This window comes from Motacilla alba, chromosome 2, assembly GCF_015832195.1.
Source record: "Motacilla alba alba isolate MOTALB_02 chromosome 2, Motacilla_alba_V1.0_pri, whole genome shotgun sequence".
Lineage (NCBI taxonomy): Eukaryota > Metazoa > Chordata > Aves > Passeriformes > Motacillidae > Motacilla > Motacilla alba.
In genome coordinates, this window is record NC_052017.1 from 37,791,688 (window position 1) to 37,812,582 (window position 20,895).

A 20,895-nucleotide genomic window follows, 5' to 3' on the forward strand; every position below is an offset into this window, starting at 1 on the left:
AGCAAACAAAATCATCTAAGTGATACTTACTTTGGTCTTAATCTATTTGATATTAATAATTTGGCCCAGACTTACTAATTTTAAAGACAACACAGCTTCACAACTTCAGCCAATAATTTTTAATGGCTCCCATGATAGGAGGGCAGGTAAAATTTATCACAAGAAAAAAGGATTTGCTTCCTACAGACTTAGGGCACATTGATCAGGTGTGCCGCAGGTTTGTTGCAAGCAAGAAAGAGGCAGGAAGCCCTAAAGTAAACTGCATTAGCACTTTGGATGATAAATAAACCTCTAGAAATACCTTGCTAAAACTACAGAAAACTGACCATTAAAAAATGCTGTGCCATACTGAATTCCAGTGACTTCAATAAGCATAAGAAGCAATGTCAAGCAATACCCTGTAATACATTATTGCTCCTATGGCAGCTCACTGGGATCAGTTTTCCTATATGTTCCTCCAGTCAGGTATACCACAAACATATCGATTCCAAAGTGTACATGAAAACGGTAACTGGCTTCAATAAAAAGCACATAATAAGAGCAGGATATAACCACTTTGAAAGAATTGCAGCCTGACTTAGAAAAATGTCTTAATATCCTCCTTCCCTTGCTGCTTGCCTAAAAGTACTTTAAAAAAAAATAAAGATGGTCCTAAATGAAAAATGGTCTCAGTCAGAAAACTGAAAGAACTGGAAGAAAGTCTGATTCAAATTTTTCAGCTAAATTCTCTCACTGCAATGGAAACTAAGTGGTGTACATGGTTTGTCTGATGTGTCTCTCTTTGCCAAAGCCTTTCTGAGTGACAAGTGGCCCAATCACTTCAACCTCTGTTTCCATTATGAATAATTAAGTCCAATGAAACATACCTACTCAAAAATCATACTTATCTCATCTAATAATATTGATATTCCAATATATGTAAGACATAAATTCCCATTTATATTGTAGGGTGACCAAAAATACTGGATCTAGCATTGACCCAAATGCAAGTGTTAGGTCATAGTGTAAGGCAAAAATTTTCAATAACTGTTGAGTATATTTAAAGTAAAATGAACAATTCTTTAAAAATGTGAATGTATATTGTAATTTACTTAGAGTAAAGAGTCAATTTACTTACAGTACTTAGAGTAGATCTCTTGGGCCTCAAATTTAATGCTGAAAAATTTCTAGGTTTGGTCTAGATTATAATAGTAAGAACAATGAGCATCTTCCAACATTTCAATAATGACACTTTCCACCATCTAGATGAAGGAATTGAGGTGATGATAGTTTTAATAATTTATTTAATTGATTAATTGAAAAGGAAGATTTTTGGGATTTTCAGCAGATTTTCAGGGTGGGGGGGAAGACATTAAAAATACTCTGCATTCTAAAATTGGGGGCTTTATTTCTTGAGGAAAATTTAAGTCATCAATATTATAGCCCAAGTTAGCACTTTCCTCTAATTCTGGAAGGGTTGATTTCTTTAATTGTTCTTTGATTTTACTGTCTGGAGACCAGCCTGCTAATTTTATTCATAGCAGAGGTATTATTAACCACACAACAGCGCCCATTGCCACAGGCAGTCTCAGTGCTCGCTGCTATCTTTGTTTTTGTTTTGCAGAAGTGTATTCTTTTGGCTGCTGTGGCAACTGTTTATTACATACATTTACCAAAGTACCTCCTGATATCACTGTAGCATCTGGGTAGGCAGCTGTGACTCCCTTTCCCTTCCCTACGCCACTGTTGCTGCAGCTCCCACTCTGCTTGCTCTTCATTTTCCAGGGACGGAAGGAAACAAAATTACTCTACTGTAATAAACCACCCTGGTACCATTTTCACCCCTTCCTCACTTCTGGAAAAAAGTGCAAAAATAGCAGGATTTGTTGATGGCTTTTGATGAAGGAAAAGGAAGCGGCTTATTAGGAGGAGTGGGATCTCCATGGGAAGGATCCACCATGATGAAGGAGCAATGAATTGTCACCACACAGAGAGAGGGTGGGGGAGAAACCACCCTCAGGCAGAAACTAGAAAATACATGCACCACAAAGAATAATAGCCAGTAACAAGGGAGAAATAAAAAGAGGTAGTGGGTCAGGTGGGCTTCTGGGTTGCAGAGGAGAGCAGAAGACAGGACTGGGACAAGAGCAGAAGAAATTCAGCAGATAACCTGTACTGCTGGCACCGTCTGTATCCTAATCCTGCCTGTATCCATTCCAAAGTTACAGAAATATGGAAGTGGCTTAGAGGATTGCTGCTTCTCAATGGCATTTTTTTGCACTTTGTTGAATAGTGGGTTGGGGAGGTGGGTGTGAAACAGCTGGTGATGTATCAGCATAGCTGCTGATGATTTGCTTCATCCCAGATTGAGATTATCCAGCAACCGCTTCCCCAGCACAGCCCCGCTGCTCATCTCATGGTTGTCCCCAAGCACAGAGTCAACCTTGAGCTGTGGTGCAGACCAAAGGAACACTTTTGCTTAGAAGTTAGTTTCATTATTAGCACCTTAGTTTCATTATTGGCATTGTGTTTGAAATATGAGAGCAGAGAGTATACTAAGTTTATTTTAATGGAGCATCTTACCTGCTTCTCAAGAGATGTATCTCATTGAAAGCTGAATCTGCCATCTTCGGGTTTGCCACATCCATCTTCTCCCTTCACCAGCTGTGCTCTTGAATTATTTTGCCAGTCTTCTGGTACTTTTGTATCCACTTTGCCCTCTAGGCAAGTGGCTTCCCAGAAGCATTCAGAGAAAGCAGCTAGAGGCAGGATCTGCTCCTGTGTATCTGTTAGATGTGCAAGAAATGGGATTGCAAGAAACTGTTGTAATACTTAGAAATGGAGATCATTCTGTAATGAGCTTCTCTCCTCAGAGGGAAAACTCCTAAACATTGAAGCCAAGGCTCTGCACAATAAAAGACAAAGAAGAAAAAGAGCCTTCCATGTGTCCTTCTTTTTCCTACTGTTACAAGTTGCTAGAGATACTTGAGAGGGACTGCATCCTCCACAGACTGCAGCCTGGTTCTGATGTGTGTTTTTGTGGGCTAAGGCAACTCAGATTGCAATAATAGGAGTGAATTGCCATACACAATGCCATGGAAAGTGAGTTCATGGGCATTAGTATGATATCCTGATTCTGCTTTATTCTTCACTGTTATAAAAACTCACTCTCTCCACAAGAATCTCTTAATTTCTTTCTGAGTCCTGAGGAATAGGAAGGCCTCCAACCAGTGTGCTTTCCTGTTTTATTTGGCCTGATCAGTTCCCTGCCATGCAGTGTTCATGTATCAGATCTAGAAAACCATTGAAGTTAAGTTCCTACATGTTTTGTGCTACAGGCTTGCCTTTCCCTTGTGTGAAAGAGTATCCGCTTTAATGGTGGATACCTGCAGGATTCAGAGACCAGGAATAGAAGGGAAGACACTGAAATAGTCCTCATTTTCCACCTTACCAGAAACACACTACAAGTTTTTGCTACCTCCCGTCATAGACACTGGGAAAGCATGTGACCCCCTCATCAAGAAATATAAGGTAGATTAAAAATGGTAACATTATTTTGACCAATCTGTTTTGTATGACTACTTGATAATCAAGGTAGACATACTTTTTTTTTTTTAACCTTCTGTATTTTCACTTTTTAAAATTATTCTCTGGAAATTACGTACATTTGTATACAAATGACAGCTAAAAATCAACCGTACTTTAATAACTTCTCCAGATAGGTTTTCATCTGGTATATCTCATGGGTGCTTTTGTTTTCATACAACTCTCCTAATACATTATTTTGCATTTAATATTTTAGGATATTTTAAATGCAGGGAAAGCTTGGTGTTTATAATGCATTGCACTGGACAAGCAGTTTTTAGCAGTACTGCTTTCAAGTGGCTGCCTGCCTAAAACATATTGAGGGAATAGAAAATATTCCATGTGGTAAGCATATTTAAAACAAAGTTAATTCAGTTCTAGTAGCATTTAAAGTGTTTTGCTAAGAACTGTAACTGATGTCCATACATTTCACCTGCAAGTATCTGTGGGAAGACATGGCAGAACTGTAATATAGGAGAAGCAAAGGAGAGTGAAATAAAAAGAAGACCATTTTACATGTTTTCACTCCTTTGTCCTGAATTTCATACACTCATATGGATGTTGTTCTGGAAGAAAACTGGCTCCATGTCCACCTATTCCAGCTCTTCCACTGAGCAAACCTCTGCAGAGGTGAAGTACGGTATTCTGTGGAGGGTCTCATCAGCTGTAGGGGAATAATAGCAGCAGACAGCTGGCTCTTGGCAAGTCATTAATAACTTCAAGTGTCCAGGAGCTCAGCTGCACCTCCTTGGTCCTATGTTACATATTCCACCTGGGAGGTAACCCTGGAAAAGCAGGGAACACCAATTCAGAGCCACACTACAACCTCTCTGCTGGTTCCTTGATTGCCCCACCCTGCAGAGTCACTGGGTTGTCAGCATCTGGGCTCACATTGGGAGGCTGCACTGCTTGTCTGACAGTAGACCTGTCCTCCTGAGAGTTCATCCAACTACCTTAGAGTTCATCCACTTCCATCTGGAGCTGCCCAGCCACCGTTATCTCTCCCTTGGAGCTGACTGTGTTGCAGTAAGTTCATCACAGGCAGCACGTGTATGCTCTGGCCCTGGGTCAGCTGAGTTCAGGACAGATTTAGTCTGCCTTTTGCTGAGAGGGCGCACATCTAAATCTGTTCTTCCAAAGATTACAGAACTTCAGGCACTGAGCTGTTTGGTGTACTTTCTTTGAGATCTGTGGTTTGGTTGCCAGTAACTTTAATAGAGCTGGAATATAAATCATACTGAATGTAAAACATTTGGGCTTCAGTGTGTCGGGCAGATATCCATGTAGAGAGAAGGGTAATTAAATCCTCTTGCATTTTAAACCTCACAGAATAAGGCTCTGGCTGACGTCTTGCACATGTGGGAATTTTCTCTGGTGAAGCCTGTTCGGGTTGCCAGTACTGTGGATAAATAAAAGGCTTAACAATTAAAAAAGAAGGAAAACAAAGATAATACACCTGTCAAACTTTTTGTATTATTAATGCACAAATAAAAAACCATGATGCTTGTGCATGCTGTTCCCCTTAATACCAGCTGTTGCCTGTGCACATGGGCTGGTATTTCACATGGCTGAACAGCCCTGCTGCCAGCAAGCACTCAAACAGGCAGCATCAATAACAGCAGTCTTCCCACACTCCATACAATTTAAGCCATTCTTCAAATTAATAATAATACTTAATAAAGCTTCATCTCTCATTTGCAAAGAAAACCATCAATTAATGTTAATCAGCATCCTCAGAATGTGATCAGGCTGGGCTTGTAGCTGGACGTGCCGAAACAGTTCAACTGGCAGATGGAGCATTTTCCAACTATTCTAATTAATGACTGCTCATTTCAAATGTTAATGCAATTAAATAAATAGGCAAAACAAATAAAAATAATATACAGTATGAAACCGCCACTATCAGAGAGATTTCTGATCAAAAAAGTCAGCCGCAGTCAAATGCAGAAAGGGCCACACCATCCCCTCCTGGCTAAATAAGTTCTGAAAGTGCTAGGGCTAGCTTTTGTTACTTATTTCCAACCATTTCTCTGGGAATGACATTTTAACTTCCATTTTAACCTCCTGGCATCGACTGAGGAATTGCTTCTTTAAGTGTTAGAACATTTTCCTGCAGCAAATGGGAAGGGATTCCTTTCACATATTATGGGTTCTTTTGGCGTAAGATTTAGACTTGCCTTGCTTATTGTCTTTTCTATTTGAAATAATTGCCTGCATTTTTTAGGAGTTTTATTTTCTGTGAACATTGTATACCATACCACTGATATAGGACTGCATTTGTTTGGGCTTATAAAGAGTTCAATTAGCCCCTTAATGCCTAGTTCAGTCACAATTAAACCTTCCCTGTTGACTCAGGATTGGTCTTTCTAAAGGCAGTGGAGGTGGTTTTAATTATTCATTCTCTGGTTTGTTTCTTACAGCAGTCTCAGCTGTGCTTTATTATTCAAAGGTTAATGCAAACTGAGAACTGGGTAAATTAAATTTGTTTGGCAGCTAGCAACCTGATGTATTATCGACACTGTGAAATATGGATGGCAACACTTCTGCTATTGTGCCACTTAAAAAGCCAGATTTCATCTTTAAAACAATTGCTAGTTCTGTTACTATGGCTGATAGAAAATGAGCGTTCCATAATGTTATAGTCTCTGTAACCCATTATTGTTGAGAAAGCAAGGTAGTTTAGAAAGCCAAGAAGCATTAACAGCTATTACAGAAAATGGATGTAGGTACCATGACTAATGAAGTGCTCTGCACAGGACTGAGTCGTGCAGCTGTATTCAGGGAATCGTGCAGCCAGAAGTTTTAATGAAGGGAGCCCAAGGAATTGCAGGTGAAAGCGGGTTTTATTAACTTCCAGTGAACAAAACGAATAGTTGAGCAGTGAACATGACATGATGTCGTATAATAATTGTATACCTTGGGTACATTGTGAGGCATGGAGCATAGCCAAGAGCTTTCAGCTGTTCTACACACTGAGTGATTCCACAAGCCCTGTATGCTGCAGAAACCTTCACTGCAGACATAACAAGAATTGTTTCACAAGAAATGCCTTAAGACAGTGCCACATCACTTTTTTGAGATATCTACCAGCACTGCCTTCCTCTAAAAAATATTAATCAGATATCTGGAAGTCACTGTTCTAATTGGTCCTAATTAAAATTCAGGTCCTGTAATCAGCAGTCTGTGAACAGAAAAGGAGTCTTCATATGCTTTAAGAGGCCATCCTGAGTAAAATACATATTTGTATGGACAGGCATTATGTTGTATGAAAGGAGGCTGTGTTGGCTTTTAGAAGAGTCATGCCCAAGAACTTTTATTAGTTAGTATTTTATTTCATCTTTTTCAGGAATTCACCATACGAGTGAGAGATTTTTCTTGTTTGATGCAGGATTATGTTTTGCACATTTTGAATTTTATTTCAGTACTGTGTTTTAAACCAAGGACTTTGAATTAACATAATCCAACACTTCCTGTTGGATTTAGCATAATTAACATAACCCACTTCCTGTTAATATTATTTTTAAGGTAGGGCAATGATTGCAGAGTGAAGCAGCCTTCTGTGGTAGTGACTGGAGACCTGAGATTAGGAACAAGTGCAGCTGCAAGGTTGGTTGTACCCTGCTCAGTCTTTAGTACAGTCTGTGCTGTGTAATGTGTGTAATTACACTGCTACTGACTGAGGAGGTAGGTGGATGAGGAGGTAGGTGAAAATAGGATGGCTTGTGAAGCAAGACAGTGACAAGACATCACAGCAAAGTTTCTATATCCTTGCACTGTAAATACTTCACATCTGCCCACTAAAATATCTGAGATAAGACAGTTGGGAATTTTTCTGTGCTTATTTGAATAATTTATGATGTGATTTTAATACTTCTTCCTGGCTGAATATATCACTTCTCTGACAGAGCTTAGGACATCAGATGCATGTTCTATCTAACTTAATGAATGTGATACACAATTTTAGTTTCTGGTGTTACAGCAAAACCAGCGGTACTACTGGTAGAGTATAACTGATGCAGTATATCCTTGATTGTATGTGGTTATTATATTTTTGTTTTCTATTTTAGTGCTGGACCCAAAGGAGACAACATTTATGAATGGAGGTCAACTATACTGGGGCCTCCAGGGTCTGTATATGAAGGTGGAGTTTTCTTCCTTGACATAACCTTTTCACCGGACTATCCTTTTAAACCACCCAAGGTTAGTAGAAGGATATTCAACGTCTGATAGGAGTCTTCTCCTGCTGATATTTTTTAATGTGTATGTTGATATATCATTTTAGCATGAAACATAAAACTTTCAAAGCAATAATGAATTTTTAAATTGACTCTTCTGATGGAAGGAATTTAAATAACTGGCTACAATTTGCTTGCATGCTGCCAAGATAGCTGAATGCATATGGATTTATTCAGAAAAAGGTTGCGTAATTTCCAGTGGCTATTTTTTTCAATTTGGATTTGTTTCTAATATGAAAACGCTCATATTTGAGTTGCACCCTTTATAAGTAGCTGAAGATACTTAATCTTTCCTGTTGACCCATATAATTCATAAGGCTTGCATGGCTGCCTGGACAAAAGTATGCACCTATTTCACTACCCCATAAAGTATCTGCAGGTGCAAGATATTATAAGTCATTGCTATACATCAGTTTTCTGGAAGAATGTGGAAATATGGCACCAAAGTCCAGAAACTGGAGTGACAGAGATTTTCAGAAATCCTTAGGAAATGTTTCTATGATGCTGTCTATAATGATACTGGCCAGAAACAGAGAAGTGTATCAATAACGTAAAGGTGACAGATCATTACCATGATTAACCTGAAATGTCAAACATGAAATATCTAGTGGTTAGAAAGACTGCAAAAAAAAAAAAAGAAAAGGTAGAATGTGGCAATACAGAGCGTCATCTCTAAGCAGAGATAATAATTGCTGAGGAGGATCTCAGAATGGGACTCTATTGCTTGATCACAGGATTATTGCAAACCACCTGCGTAATGTTTGCCTTTTATATAAAAAAGGCAAACATCCTCCTAAAATGCATCCTCTGGCCTACAGAGAGAAGGAATTACCAATGTCAAATACATGATGCTTGGAAGTCCTTATCTGGAAGACTGAGTGCAAATCTTAATACACATGTTCGATAGTAGGAACAGAAACTGGGAAAATTTATCCCGCAGAGCTGTTAATAGAATCAAATAAATTGATGGGGCTGTCTTCCATGAAACAAAGTAAAAAGAGGTGTATTGTTCACCTTGCCACTCTGGAGAGTGTGTCTGGAAGACTCCCACGAAAGGAGCTATGAGATCAAAAATATTTACCTTGTTTCTGACACATTTATGAAAGGATGGGTGTGCCATGTTGGTCTGTAATAGAAGAATATTGCATTAAAAGACAGAGAAGCCAGTTCCTGTTTGATTACTTTGAGTAGATTATTGAAATATAAGTGCCTATATATAGAATTGTAATGCCACAGTACTACTGTTTACAGTAGTAGATAACATTGATATTACCAGGAAAGGTTTTGTAAAACAAATGAGAGATGTGAATGCAAAGCACTTGTCATTTTGTAAATTGACTCTCCCAGCCAGTAACCTAAAGATGGGTGACTTTAGCAGTATTAGAGATGGTCTAACTTTGTTTCCCACTTTTAGTGTTCCAGTTTAGAGAAGCCTTGATGTCACTGAGAGGTCTTAGAGGAGTTGTACACCTTTCTGATTTAGGCAGCTGTTGTTACATGGTGAAGAAAGAATTTGAAAATTTATGATGTCTCCTTCAGTTTGTTAAAGCTCTGGGCATGCTGAGCTGCAGACAGTCCTGTTCTGTTCTTCCCCTGTCCTGTTTTTCCTACCTTCCCCCAGTCCAGCCCACTGTCTGGACAAGGTCTGTTTTAACAAGCCCTATTTATTTACTTCTTTCTTGGGCTTAGTCTGTTTGTGCTGGCTGCTATGCAAGGGTTACATTCAGTTCCCCCAAAAAGTTAAAATTATAATTTTTAGGGGATAAAATGGCTTTATGGCATATAAAATAGAGCTTGAAGTTCTGTCAGAGAGCTAATACATAAGAACTAGCTCTGAAAGGCAAGTTACAGGGTGGTCTTTTGCCATAGAATCTGTTGAGTCTTGAGGCTGTGTATGCAATAGACACCCTTTTAAACAGAAGTTGAAGGTCCAGTTTGCTATTTCACCACAAGGTAAAGTCTTTATCTGCACTCAGTTGTGCTTGGGAACTGTGTTATTTTGAGACATGAGTAATGCAGCTGTGCATTGCTTATTAATGAAATGTCAAGCAAAGAGGTGGTTCTTGTCCTGCTTCGTAATAGATTTGATTGTCTGCCTTTATCTTGATGCCAGTTGTCACTGTAAGAAATGTGTGCATATAAATCATATGAAAATGTACTGCTTGATAAAGGATAAGAGAATTGATGATGCCATATTGTCTTAGTAAACAGCCAGTTTTATGTTGAGGAGAATTGTCATCTGTAAGAAAGTAATGGGTGTGTGTGCACAGGGGATGAATGTCAGATATAACTGTGTCATAAGCATGTGTTGAACACATGGATTCTTACTCTTTTCACTTCAGCCACAGTTCTAAATGACCCCTCTTTTCAGTCCTGCTGTATGACCTCGCAAACTGTTGCTATTTCATTGCAGCTGTTTTCCAGACCTTATGAAACTCATTCATAAGTAAAATACTTAGGGAAATCCCTTTGATTAAGCAGCATGGGAAGACCACTGCTTATCGTAAGGTAGCTGCCTGTCAGCACTGCTGGGAAAGGGTAGTTAAATATGTTCTCCCCAAGCTGATCTTTAGCAAAAGAAAGGTACTGAGTACACGGAATGTAACACATGGCCTCTGGTACAGTGCTTTCTGTGTGCTGGCATCTCTTCTACTTCTCCAGAAGATTTGTGATATTTTGTGCTATTCTCAGAGTCATGGATTATAGGGTTATGGGCATAGATTATTTTAGATTTCTTTGTAGTTATATTCTAATTTTTTCCAGCACCTTACAGCTCTACCATCTTAAAATACCTAGGGATAAAGTACAAGACTGTGAAATGTACTGAGAAAGACATAAAATGTATCCTGAGTGTTGGCAAGATTACCTCCCTGAAAGAACATAGCAGAAAGTGTCTAATTCACATTTTTCACCATGATTGAATTCATAAATTACTCTTGAGATTTCTGTGGGCCATTTTCGTCCCTCATTCACTATGAAGTAAGGAAATATTTAAACAAGTACTGTCAAAATTGATCTTCCAAAAATGTGACCACAAAAAACCTGGGAAGAAACAGAAACTGTATTTCCCAGATGCAATCACTTGACCCAGCCTGGGGTTCCAAAGGTGAATTCCCATGTCACATAACATATTCACTGTTAAGGAGCCTAATTCACAGTGTGTTAAAATCTCCAGAAAGATCCTTTTTCCTTATCTCTTCTCAGATGTTGTGCACTCCATTATCCCATCCATGCATTTGTATGTCACACATGGATCTTGAGGAGGGTAAAATAATTTTTGAAGTAAGAAAGATGCATTGAAAATTGATTTTGGATATGTGTCTTTTATTTTTATTACCATCATTAAAATATATTTGTGGTGTAAACACTGTTCAATTTGTATTATACAAAGTTCTTGATATTTTTGAGGGATCCAGATTGCTTCAATAAACACTGTTGATGCCTGTTCTGATCACTGGGCACCCTGTTGCATATTGAAAAACATTAATTAAATAAACAACAGAGACCACATTTGTACAAGTAAAGATGTTCAATATTTTGGTTTTTCTTTTTAACAAATGTACAAAGTAATTTTCATTTGCTCTTCTAGATAGTTAATCTGATTCTCTACTTTCCCTTTATCACATAAAAGAAAGTGAATCACTCTTTCATTCAGGTTTTGTTTAACAAAGAAAAAGTATCTATCCAAATTTTCACTTTTAGGTATTTCTTCAGTTTTTGCACCCTTGTAGCCTCCAACAAGATTTTCAAGTTTTGTCTCCATTTTCCACATTAATTCTCCTGTGTGATCCGGTTCACATTTCAGGTTTTCTATAACAACACGTCACTGTCATCAGGTTTCCCTTCCAGTCTGCACCATAAGTCTTTCCCATTTGGGTCCATAGTTTTCATTTTGTCTGTCCCTGCCTCTCAGTGTTTTTCCAAAGTTAAACCATAATCATAGAATCAAATTAAGTTACTCTTTACCATCACAGAATAAACCATGTGGTAAGTGGGAGTATAATTTGCTCTCACACTATTAATTTCTTCCCCTTTGAAGTCAGTCTGCTTCAGTGTTGCAGCTTTGTCACATGACTTGAAACTGGACTCCAGATTTTTTGAGCCAGAGGTCACTGACCTTTTCAGCTCTGCTTTCCTTATAGATCAGTGGCATTTGGCTTCAATCACAACTGCAGCACACTCATGCAGAGGAGGGAGTTGTTCTTCCCCAGAAAAGTTTACCTCTGTGTGACCAATGCAGCTTGATAGGAGTGTTGGAGGGCCAACCCAGCCTAACTCTGATTTAGCTCTACAACCAGAAAACAAGATCCTTGGAACAGCTCATCTGACTACTAACAAATTAGCTTTGGCTTTCTGGGAGGCTCTAATCAATTAAAAATATTTCCTTGCCTCCTCTGTGAGGAAGCTGCTGTAGCACTGCAGAAATGAGCTGAGCACCTCATTGGCTGAGTCAGCAAGAAAGCGAGTGGGCTGCACGATCACTGTTCTCTTCTCAGCTGCATCCTCAGTGTCACATTGGTTTTATGAGATGCCAGACCAAAGGAAGGTATGGAACACACAAAGTGAGGCATAGATGTGGTGATGATCTCACTTTCTGCTAAAGGCCAGATGCTGCTGAGGCTTCAATTTCGGTCACAAGGTGAGGTTTCACTTCAGCCCAAAAATACAGCACGTAGCATGGGGGACTGAAAAACAGACAAAGCTGTGCCCTGTTCAGAGTAGAAATGAATAAAAATGCTTAGATGACCTGCCAAGGAAATAATATTTTTTAATAATATTTTTTCAGTGGCTTAATCACCCCCTCAACCTTTTTTAGAAATACCTTTGAGATTTCTTTTTCCTGCTGTCTTCCTTTCATCCCTAATGGATTCAGACAGTTCACCCCTTGGCTTAAACAGAGGAAAGGTCTCTCTTTCTCTCTATCCCATTCAATACCCCAAAGCTCCTTCTTTGGGGTATTGAATGGGATCTAGCCATGCACAGATGTCTCTTGTGAGAGGACATGTGTGTGTATCTGTGGATGTACATGTATGATTATATGTCCTTGTGTATTTGAGTAGGGAGTATCACATCTTTTACTCAGCCTGGTCTGACAGAAAGAATTCCACCTCAATTTCTGTCCTCAGTCCACATAAGAAATCAGTGAATTCCCCAAGTATGCAAGGTTTTGATCCGAGATCCTTTAAAATTTAGCCATCAGTACAAACACTGCAGCTTTGGGTACACTACACAACTGAAGGAAAGGCAATAATTTCATTATCCTGCGTACTGTCTCTCAGGAGAAGGAAGCTTTGACAAATCAGGAAGCCATACCAGTCTTTTGTACAGGTGTTGGTAGAAAAATGAATGCTCTTCAAGAGAACTTTCCTCCCAGGAATTGTCACTGCAGTGGAGTCTGCATTTTCCTCAAGAATAATCTTTATTAATAACTTCTGCTCTCATATTTGACTACGTTTGGTCTATTGCAATGTCAATTCAATTTAGCTGTGGCTGATACAATATGGATGTATCTATCATTATCCTAGTATTCTGCTAGCTGTATTTTTGGATTTGAGTGATTTATAGAATCTCTTAATCCCAATTCTACAATTAATCTTGCTAGGGACTTTATTCTCAGCTGACTGAAAAATGGTTCATAGGACTTGAAAGCTGAAATATGCTAAATCACCTCTAAATCAAAATTAAAATAACAGAAAAACTCTGTTTTCTGTTAAGTCCTATGTAAGTCTCCTATGCCTAACAACTAACTGAAAAACTGTTCTCAGCACTTGAAAGCCTAGATGGTTTAAATCAGCTGCTGGACTACAAGGGAGGCCCTTTTCCTTTTTAAATATAATGCACAATGTCTATAGAGTCTGATCTTAGTGGCAATATTAAACATCTCTTCAGGTTTTTTAATACATAATTGCAATATAGCACTAAATATCCTTTTGTGGAATTCTTCTTCTGTGGTAGACACTTTTGACCTATTTTGTAAGTTCAGCCTCACGTCTGAGGGGGCAATGCTTTTTGTTCCTGGCTTCTACTCTGCATGTTCATACTTGTTTTATATGTGATTGGCTGTTAGGACACTTTTATCTGCAATAGAAAAACAGTGCTTACAAGAGTAGATGCAAAAAAATAAACATTCCTTGGTATTTCTAACCTAGGTTGTTAAAACGAACCTTACTAGGCAGACATGCACTTTAAATTGCATTTATCACTACTAACACAATTTACACTTGAAGCTCTAAAACTCCGTAAGTACAGCCCATTTGACTGACCCCTTTTTTACCATCTCTGCTACCCTGATGCAGGCCAGGCTTCAGTCTGCCTCCTCTAGCCCCCCTTCGCAGATATTGCCATCATAAGGGTAGCCTTCAAACGCAATGGTCTCCTGTCAACCTTATCCTTTGTATTCATTTGCCTCGTCATACTTCTCTCATAGCCTCTGTCACATCCTATTAGCTCTCAGTGCCGTGCTGTGCTGCTCACAGCTTTTTTCAGCTGCCTTCTGCCCTCCCCGTCCTCCTCCTCCTCCCGATGGTGTGGCGGTGCCTCACCCGGCGCGTTCCCACCGCGCTGCCTCCCGCGGCCCCTTCGCTGTGCCTCCGCGCTCCCTTGTTCTCCTGGCCCAGCCTTTCCATTTGCATCTTCTTGCTGGGAGCAGCCCGGGAATCCTTCATCCATGACGATAAATGGAGTTGGCAGGTTTTCCCAGCAAGTGAAGTCGTTGGGTGTTTGCAGGCAGAAATCAGATGCAGGGGAGTCTTTGAGAGGGAGAAATGGACAACCTACCACCAGCAGGCCATTGTCAGAGGCAGCAGGATCAGCCCCAATCCTGCCTTTCTTGGAGCAGCTCTTTCCAGGAGTGTGAGCTGCAGAGTGCAGTTCCCATGCTTGCACCACCTGCAGGGAAACAGTTTGTTCCACAGGTCATATCCCTGGGATGTTCCTGCCCTGGAAGTGTTGAAGGCCAGGTTGGATGGAACTTTGAGCAGCCTGGTCTAGGGAGAGGTGTCCCTGCCCATGGCAGGAGGGTTGACACAGGGTGGTCTTCAAGGTCTCTTCCAACCCAAACCGTTCTGTGAGTCTGTGATGCCTTCAGGTGATGCTGAACCAGCATGCAGTGGTACAGGGCTCTGGACAGCTCAAACCCTGCTTAAGAAAGTGTAATGTCTCTTAAAATGACAGAATGAGAGTTTTAAAGTGGAGAACATAGATGTGAGCAGAAATATGTTAGACTGAGGAGAGAATCAATAACGATGTTTTATTGTGATTGAATGTAAAATATGTATGTGATAAGGCAACACCATGGAAATCTCTGAGATTTCCTTTCAGTTCATTTATCTGATAATTCTTTTAGTAATTGGCAAATTGAATTGCCAATGATTCTTCTAATGAATAGCCTCCTTATTCACTTTGTTTACAATACACTAATTTATATCAGTAGTTTCTATTGATTTATTTAATCTTGATGCAAACAGCTCTATCTGACTAAATTCCTCCTGTTTTCCTTACCAAGACTTAGGTGGTTTATAATTTCTTCCAATTTCCTGTGAATACCCAGTACACGAAGCTCTTTAAAAAGGCCTGTAGAGGCGTTGTATGGGGAATATCTTCTGCCTCACAGCATTGGTTTTCATATTGCTTGTCAAATATGTTTTCAGAAGACAATTTGTCTGTTGAAAATTTCAGAAGCTACATAATTCTGCTGTATCAAGCATGTTTTACTACTGCATAAAATCCATGTGATCTAAAAATACATAATATGTCAATGTTGTTTCTTGTCCTCTTTTGCACACACACAGATAAATATACACAGATGTGAGAGAAAGAATTTTTTGCACATCATTACTATAAAATGAGAGCAGATGGACTGATCAGGACAAAAAACTACTAGTTTTGAAGTCCTTCTGTCTAGGACTTCTTACGTATGGAGTACCTAAATACTCAATGGCTGTTGGAATTGGGTGAGGAGGAAGAGGCCCCTGTTTCTTAGAATAAAGTCTAGGAATAAAGTCTCCTGCCCAGAGCACTGAGGTGAACTGAGAGAGTTGTAAACCTAGGACAGTACAGCCTGCATGCTTTGGACTTCAAAAGGGAGGTTTTATTTTATAAAAGTTAAATGGCCAGTAAATCTTAAAAAAAAAAACTCACTCTCTTATAAAATAACTTTTTTTTTGCTGACTTTCCATAAGGAACTACTAATTGTAAGAAAGATTATGCTGATTATATGAAAATAATTTTATAAAAACTCATAGTGACTTTGTCAGAGAAAGCTTTTGATGCTTGGGATATTACCATCTTGTTTCTATTCTGAACATCCCTAACCCAAACAGTAATCCATTTCACTTGTCCTCTCCTTCTCTTCCTTTGTTTTCAGAAAACTTTGCACTGTTTGGAATTTTTTTTTCTCTCTTGGACACATCAAAGATTATCAACGTCCCTTTTTATTTTTCCTGCTGTTAAATCTGTGTGCAAAATTAGTGCATTTATATAATATAGATGCTTAGTGCTGCTGTGCTTATTCCATTTTTTCCCCTGCAACACTGTTCAGTGAGACAGTGTGAGTAGTTACTCAGCTTCATAATTACAATGAATATAATTAATAATTACTCACATTGCATACTGATTCATTTTCAGTAATATTAAAGGTGAACTCATGTGGATGCTATTATATCCATTTAAATTGTTACCACTTTTGGCTACTGATGTCTTGGATAGTGCATTTCACCAAAGGAGCAGAGCACAGTTTGCACATCAGACTTCTCTGTAGGTCAAGCAAATGTAATTGCAGTTTATTATTTCCTGCTAATGCAGATACCATGTATTTTCCTTCAATAAAATAAATTTTATTTGTTTTTTACCAAGTAAAAATTAGATGTAATCAAGTGTTTTGAGAACTGGATGAAGTTCATTTCTTGCTGTAAACTTAAAAATGTACTCTTAAATAGTAGCATCATATGGCCAGTCATTTTTTACACACCTTTTGTGATAAATCATTAAGTATCTCAACAATTGTTCATGTGCATGCTACAGATCCGTTCTAACAAACTGGAAATAGTCCACCCTGTCTTAGAAAGGCAACCTCAGTGCTCAATGATAAATGAAGTGCACTCTGTAAGAAATTAAAGGGTTCTAATTAATATAAAGGTTATTGTATGTACGTTGTGTCATTCAGAGCTATATACACTTTTCATTTAGGTTGTTTTATTTTTCTCATATGACTGAAGAGTGTAGGCTCGATCTTGTTTTTATTTTCTCTGAGTGGACAAATGTATTGCTCATAAAGTCTGACAAACTGAGATGGGAACAACTTACTCTCTCCTGAGCTCTATGACCGTCATCATAAATGGCATCATATTTTATATATGTGTATGTATATATATATATATATATAACCTTTTCTGTATGCAGTACAACTTCTTCCACTTCAGGTAGTGCCACTGCAGTTTTATTAAAGGAGCACTCTTGGGGAATATTTGAGGAAGACAGAAATTTCATCTCAAGCAGGCATGCAGGATTCCATCCTTGTAAGAAATGAAAGTTCTTGAAAGGAACTTCCCAAAATCACGGGAATGAGAGCCCTGGGATCTCAACTCTGCTTGCAGTGTTAGCTGAGCAAAAGGAGATTGTTTTTGTTTATTTTCTGGCTGGCTCTGGGAATTTTTCCTCTCTCCCTACACAGTCACTAGGCTCCAGTGACTGAGAAGCAGGAGGTGAGGGTTTGAACCCAAACAGGCTGATGAAAGCAAACCCTGAGGGCACACTGTAAGCCCTTGCATGTAATTTGTAAAACTAGGGAATCATTTCTTCCTCCTGATATGTTTTTGAAGAAGATTGCAACTGAATTCAGTGAAGTCTGAAAGTGTGTGAGATGATGTACCAGGCACCTTAGTGAATGTTGTGTTTAGACCTCCATGCAAAAAAGAGATAGTAAGTTATTTTAAGACTGCATCATGCTGGAAAACTGGTGTTCAAAATCACTCTGAGATCCAGAAATTATTTATCTTGCCTTCAACTAGTTGCCTCCAATCACTCAACTGAAATCCATCTTAGTTTCCTCTTCCCAAGTTTTAGAAACAGTCTTTCTTCAGTCCTAGAACTTACTCAATGAACAGCCAGACATAGCTTGACATGTTTGGCATTCAGCAGTAGATGACAGATGAGGTTATTATTGTTTACTTCCAACACTGATTGAATAAAATTTGATTGACAATAAATTCCTTATCATTACCTTTTGGAAGTTTGTTTGTAGTACTCACAGTTTTCAGAAGGTAGTCTCATTTTTCCTTATTTCCTGTAATTTGCATTTTCCTGACCTATACTTTTATTCAACAAAAATTAGGTATGCTTTTTAAATTCCAGAATGAAAGATAATAAATCCATAGGGAGCACTTATGGTTCAAGAAAATCCATAAATTTCTCCTCTACCATTTAATTGTCTGAAGGTGACTTTGCCTGCACACCCACACCCTCCTTAGAGCCCCCGCATGGGGTTGTTTAGGTGTTTTCATTAGGGGATAAATGGAATCAGAGTCCAGCATTTAAAGGAAACATTTAAGTGACATCAAAGGTAAAAATATGACCATAGTAAAGAAAATGCAGTTCTCCTGAAAAGGTATTAACACATGGTTTCTCTCTACACATAGCATAGGAGGACCCTGCATAACCTTATCATGTAGGTATGGTAAGCACAACATGCAGAAAGTTACATCTCAGCATTTCCCACATTATCAGCAACTTGAGGCAATACATGGATGAGGAAAGCAATGTGTCATCCCATTTGTACTCTGCTGCCTCGGGGTGAGAACTCTGTTACCTGCAGCCTTCAGGCCACAGTTTCCAGGGTATCAAGGCTGTAATTAATTCCAGTGTATTAATGCTGTCATTGCTTCTTCTGCAATTCTAAACACTGTGAATATTTTCATTAATTAATTGAATTGATTTTTCAATATTGAAATTAATTAATAAAGTATAATATATTGTCATTATAAAATAACTAATACATTGATATTTAAATATTTAAATGCTTGCCTGTCTTAGGTGACGTTGGTGACATTGTCAGTGGTAAGCAGCAAGCCTTATCTTGCCTTCCTCAATCTCACAGGTTTAATATGTACTCATAGTGAAAAAATGCTATATTTCAGGTCTAAGCATTTTCTAAAAACAGCCTTCCAACTGCAAACAGGTGTAGTCCCACATACATTTATCCACCAGGTAGCCTGAGATGGCAGTGGAGTGTTGAACAGTTCATGAAAGACATGAACTACCTCCATTCATCTCAGTGGCTCTGAATCCTGCCAAATTCCCGATGTCCTTGCTTCAGTGCTTCAGAAGCAGCTGAGGCAGGGGAACATGCGGCAGTGTCTGTCCTCTCTGCTGGAGGCAAAACAGTTACACTTAAAATACACACTCAAATCGATGACCTTCTCTGAAGCAGGTTACAAGCTCGGACTGACCTGTCTATAAATATTTTAGAGGGTATAATTTAATCTGTGCAATGCATTCAGTGCTTCCCCCACATTCAGTGAGACCATACAAATCTTATTACTCGGTATATTTAGATGTCACTGAATGAAGTCCTCAAATTTTTCATTGTGGAAGTACAGGGAAGCACCTTTGTTGAGGTAAAATACTTAAGCATAGGCTTTATTTCAGCGGTGTTCTGAAAAGTTAGCATACAATGCTTAAAATTAAGCAGGTGTTTGCCTGAGTCCTGGGACATCCTGCTAGGGAACAGTCACTGATTCACTTCTAACTGCAGTATAAGAGTTCCTGGAGTTAATCTACCTGGGGAATTAATGAGCACCTACAATTCACAGGATGGTCCTCCACACCATCTCCCTTTCTGGGCACTTTTGACATGCAGTTTGTGTTAGGTAGTTTATGGTTTTTGTGCATTGGTAGCCTTCCTTGTTCAAAATATGTTCCCTTTGTAGACAGACATTTAATTTTATCACCAAATTATAGTTATTTAAATAAATAACTTGATCTCATAGAAGACTTCCTTCCCTCCAAATGCTGAGTGTGCTTGGGCTTCTAATGAGGGGGAGAAAATAGATCATCTGGCTATAGCATTTGGATTAATTGTGATCACTGCACCAGAAATATTTTAAATTCTCATAGAAGTCCCAGAAGTGAAGCACTTAGGCTGGAAAACAGTAAACAAAACTGCAAGTGAAGGGGAAAAATGAAAGAACCTACAAGTATGGAGTGGCAAAGTGTCAAATTATTCAATTAATTAGCAATACCTTTAGATATAGAAGCATTTAAAAACTGATGAACTTGCTTAGTAGGGTTCATTGGTACAGAACTCACTGGTGCATGACAATGGGCTCCAAAGCATTTTTCCAGATATGTGTGGAAAAGTACTTTAAAGAAAAGTATTTATTGTTGAATGCAATGTTTTAACACCATAAATCTACTATCTTTTCTTTCCATTATTTTGCCAAAGCTTCTTGATTCAATCCAAAGGGGCAGAATTTTTCAGAGTGCTAGAGAATGATTTCTATCATTATTTTTCATAGAAGTAAACCAGGAACTACATTATTTCATTTGTATTCTCTCTTCTGCTTGCTGAATGGCCTGATAGTCCCACTCAGATCACTGAGATCTCTGATATTGAAGAAAATCAGAAGAGGAGCCTGCCTGTCACCAGTTTGCATTGCTCTCCAGACAGGGGTTTATCTGTGGAAGGGTTTGTAGGCACTCCCAGCTTACATTAGCAGTGTCCCAGAGGAGTGAAGAGCACAGCTCCCCTGAGTCAGGGAGTGCTTTGCCTGCTGTTGTCTCCTGCCTGCCCAGCCCCTCTCCTGGCAGGGCTGTTGCTGGTGAGGTAGATGTCTGAAGTTCTACGTCTTAATTTTAGATTTTAGGAACATGTCATTGAAACTGTCTGGTAGGACTTGTCATTTGGGTAGAACTGATGGAGAAATTAGTCCTTGATGACCTCCAGAGGTGTTTTTTTTCACATTGTCCCTTCTTATCCAGTAGCCCCAGTATTCATTCTGAACTACGAAGTGAACATTTCTAGCTGAGCTTCTTTTAAAATAAAAAACCTGTGTCTTCACCCTAAAGGAGGAGGACATTATTCTGGTCTAAAATAATTTTC

General features: G+C 38.9%; 1 protein-coding gene across 2 annotated transcripts in view; it reads left to right on the top strand.

Moving 5' to 3' along the window:
• The window catches only part of LOC119697926 (ubiquitin-conjugating enzyme E2 E2), a 199,037-nt gene that overhangs the window by 154,600 nt on the left and 23,542 nt on the right, over positions 1-20,895 (top strand). For both annotated transcript variants that reach the window (XM_038129309.1, XM_038129308.1), the window contains exon 4: positions 7,632-7,764. In XM_038129309.1, the coding sequence (XP_037985237.1) occupies positions 7,632-7,764 (133 nt within the window). The remainder of the gene's footprint in view (positions 1-7,631; positions 7,765-20,895) is intronic.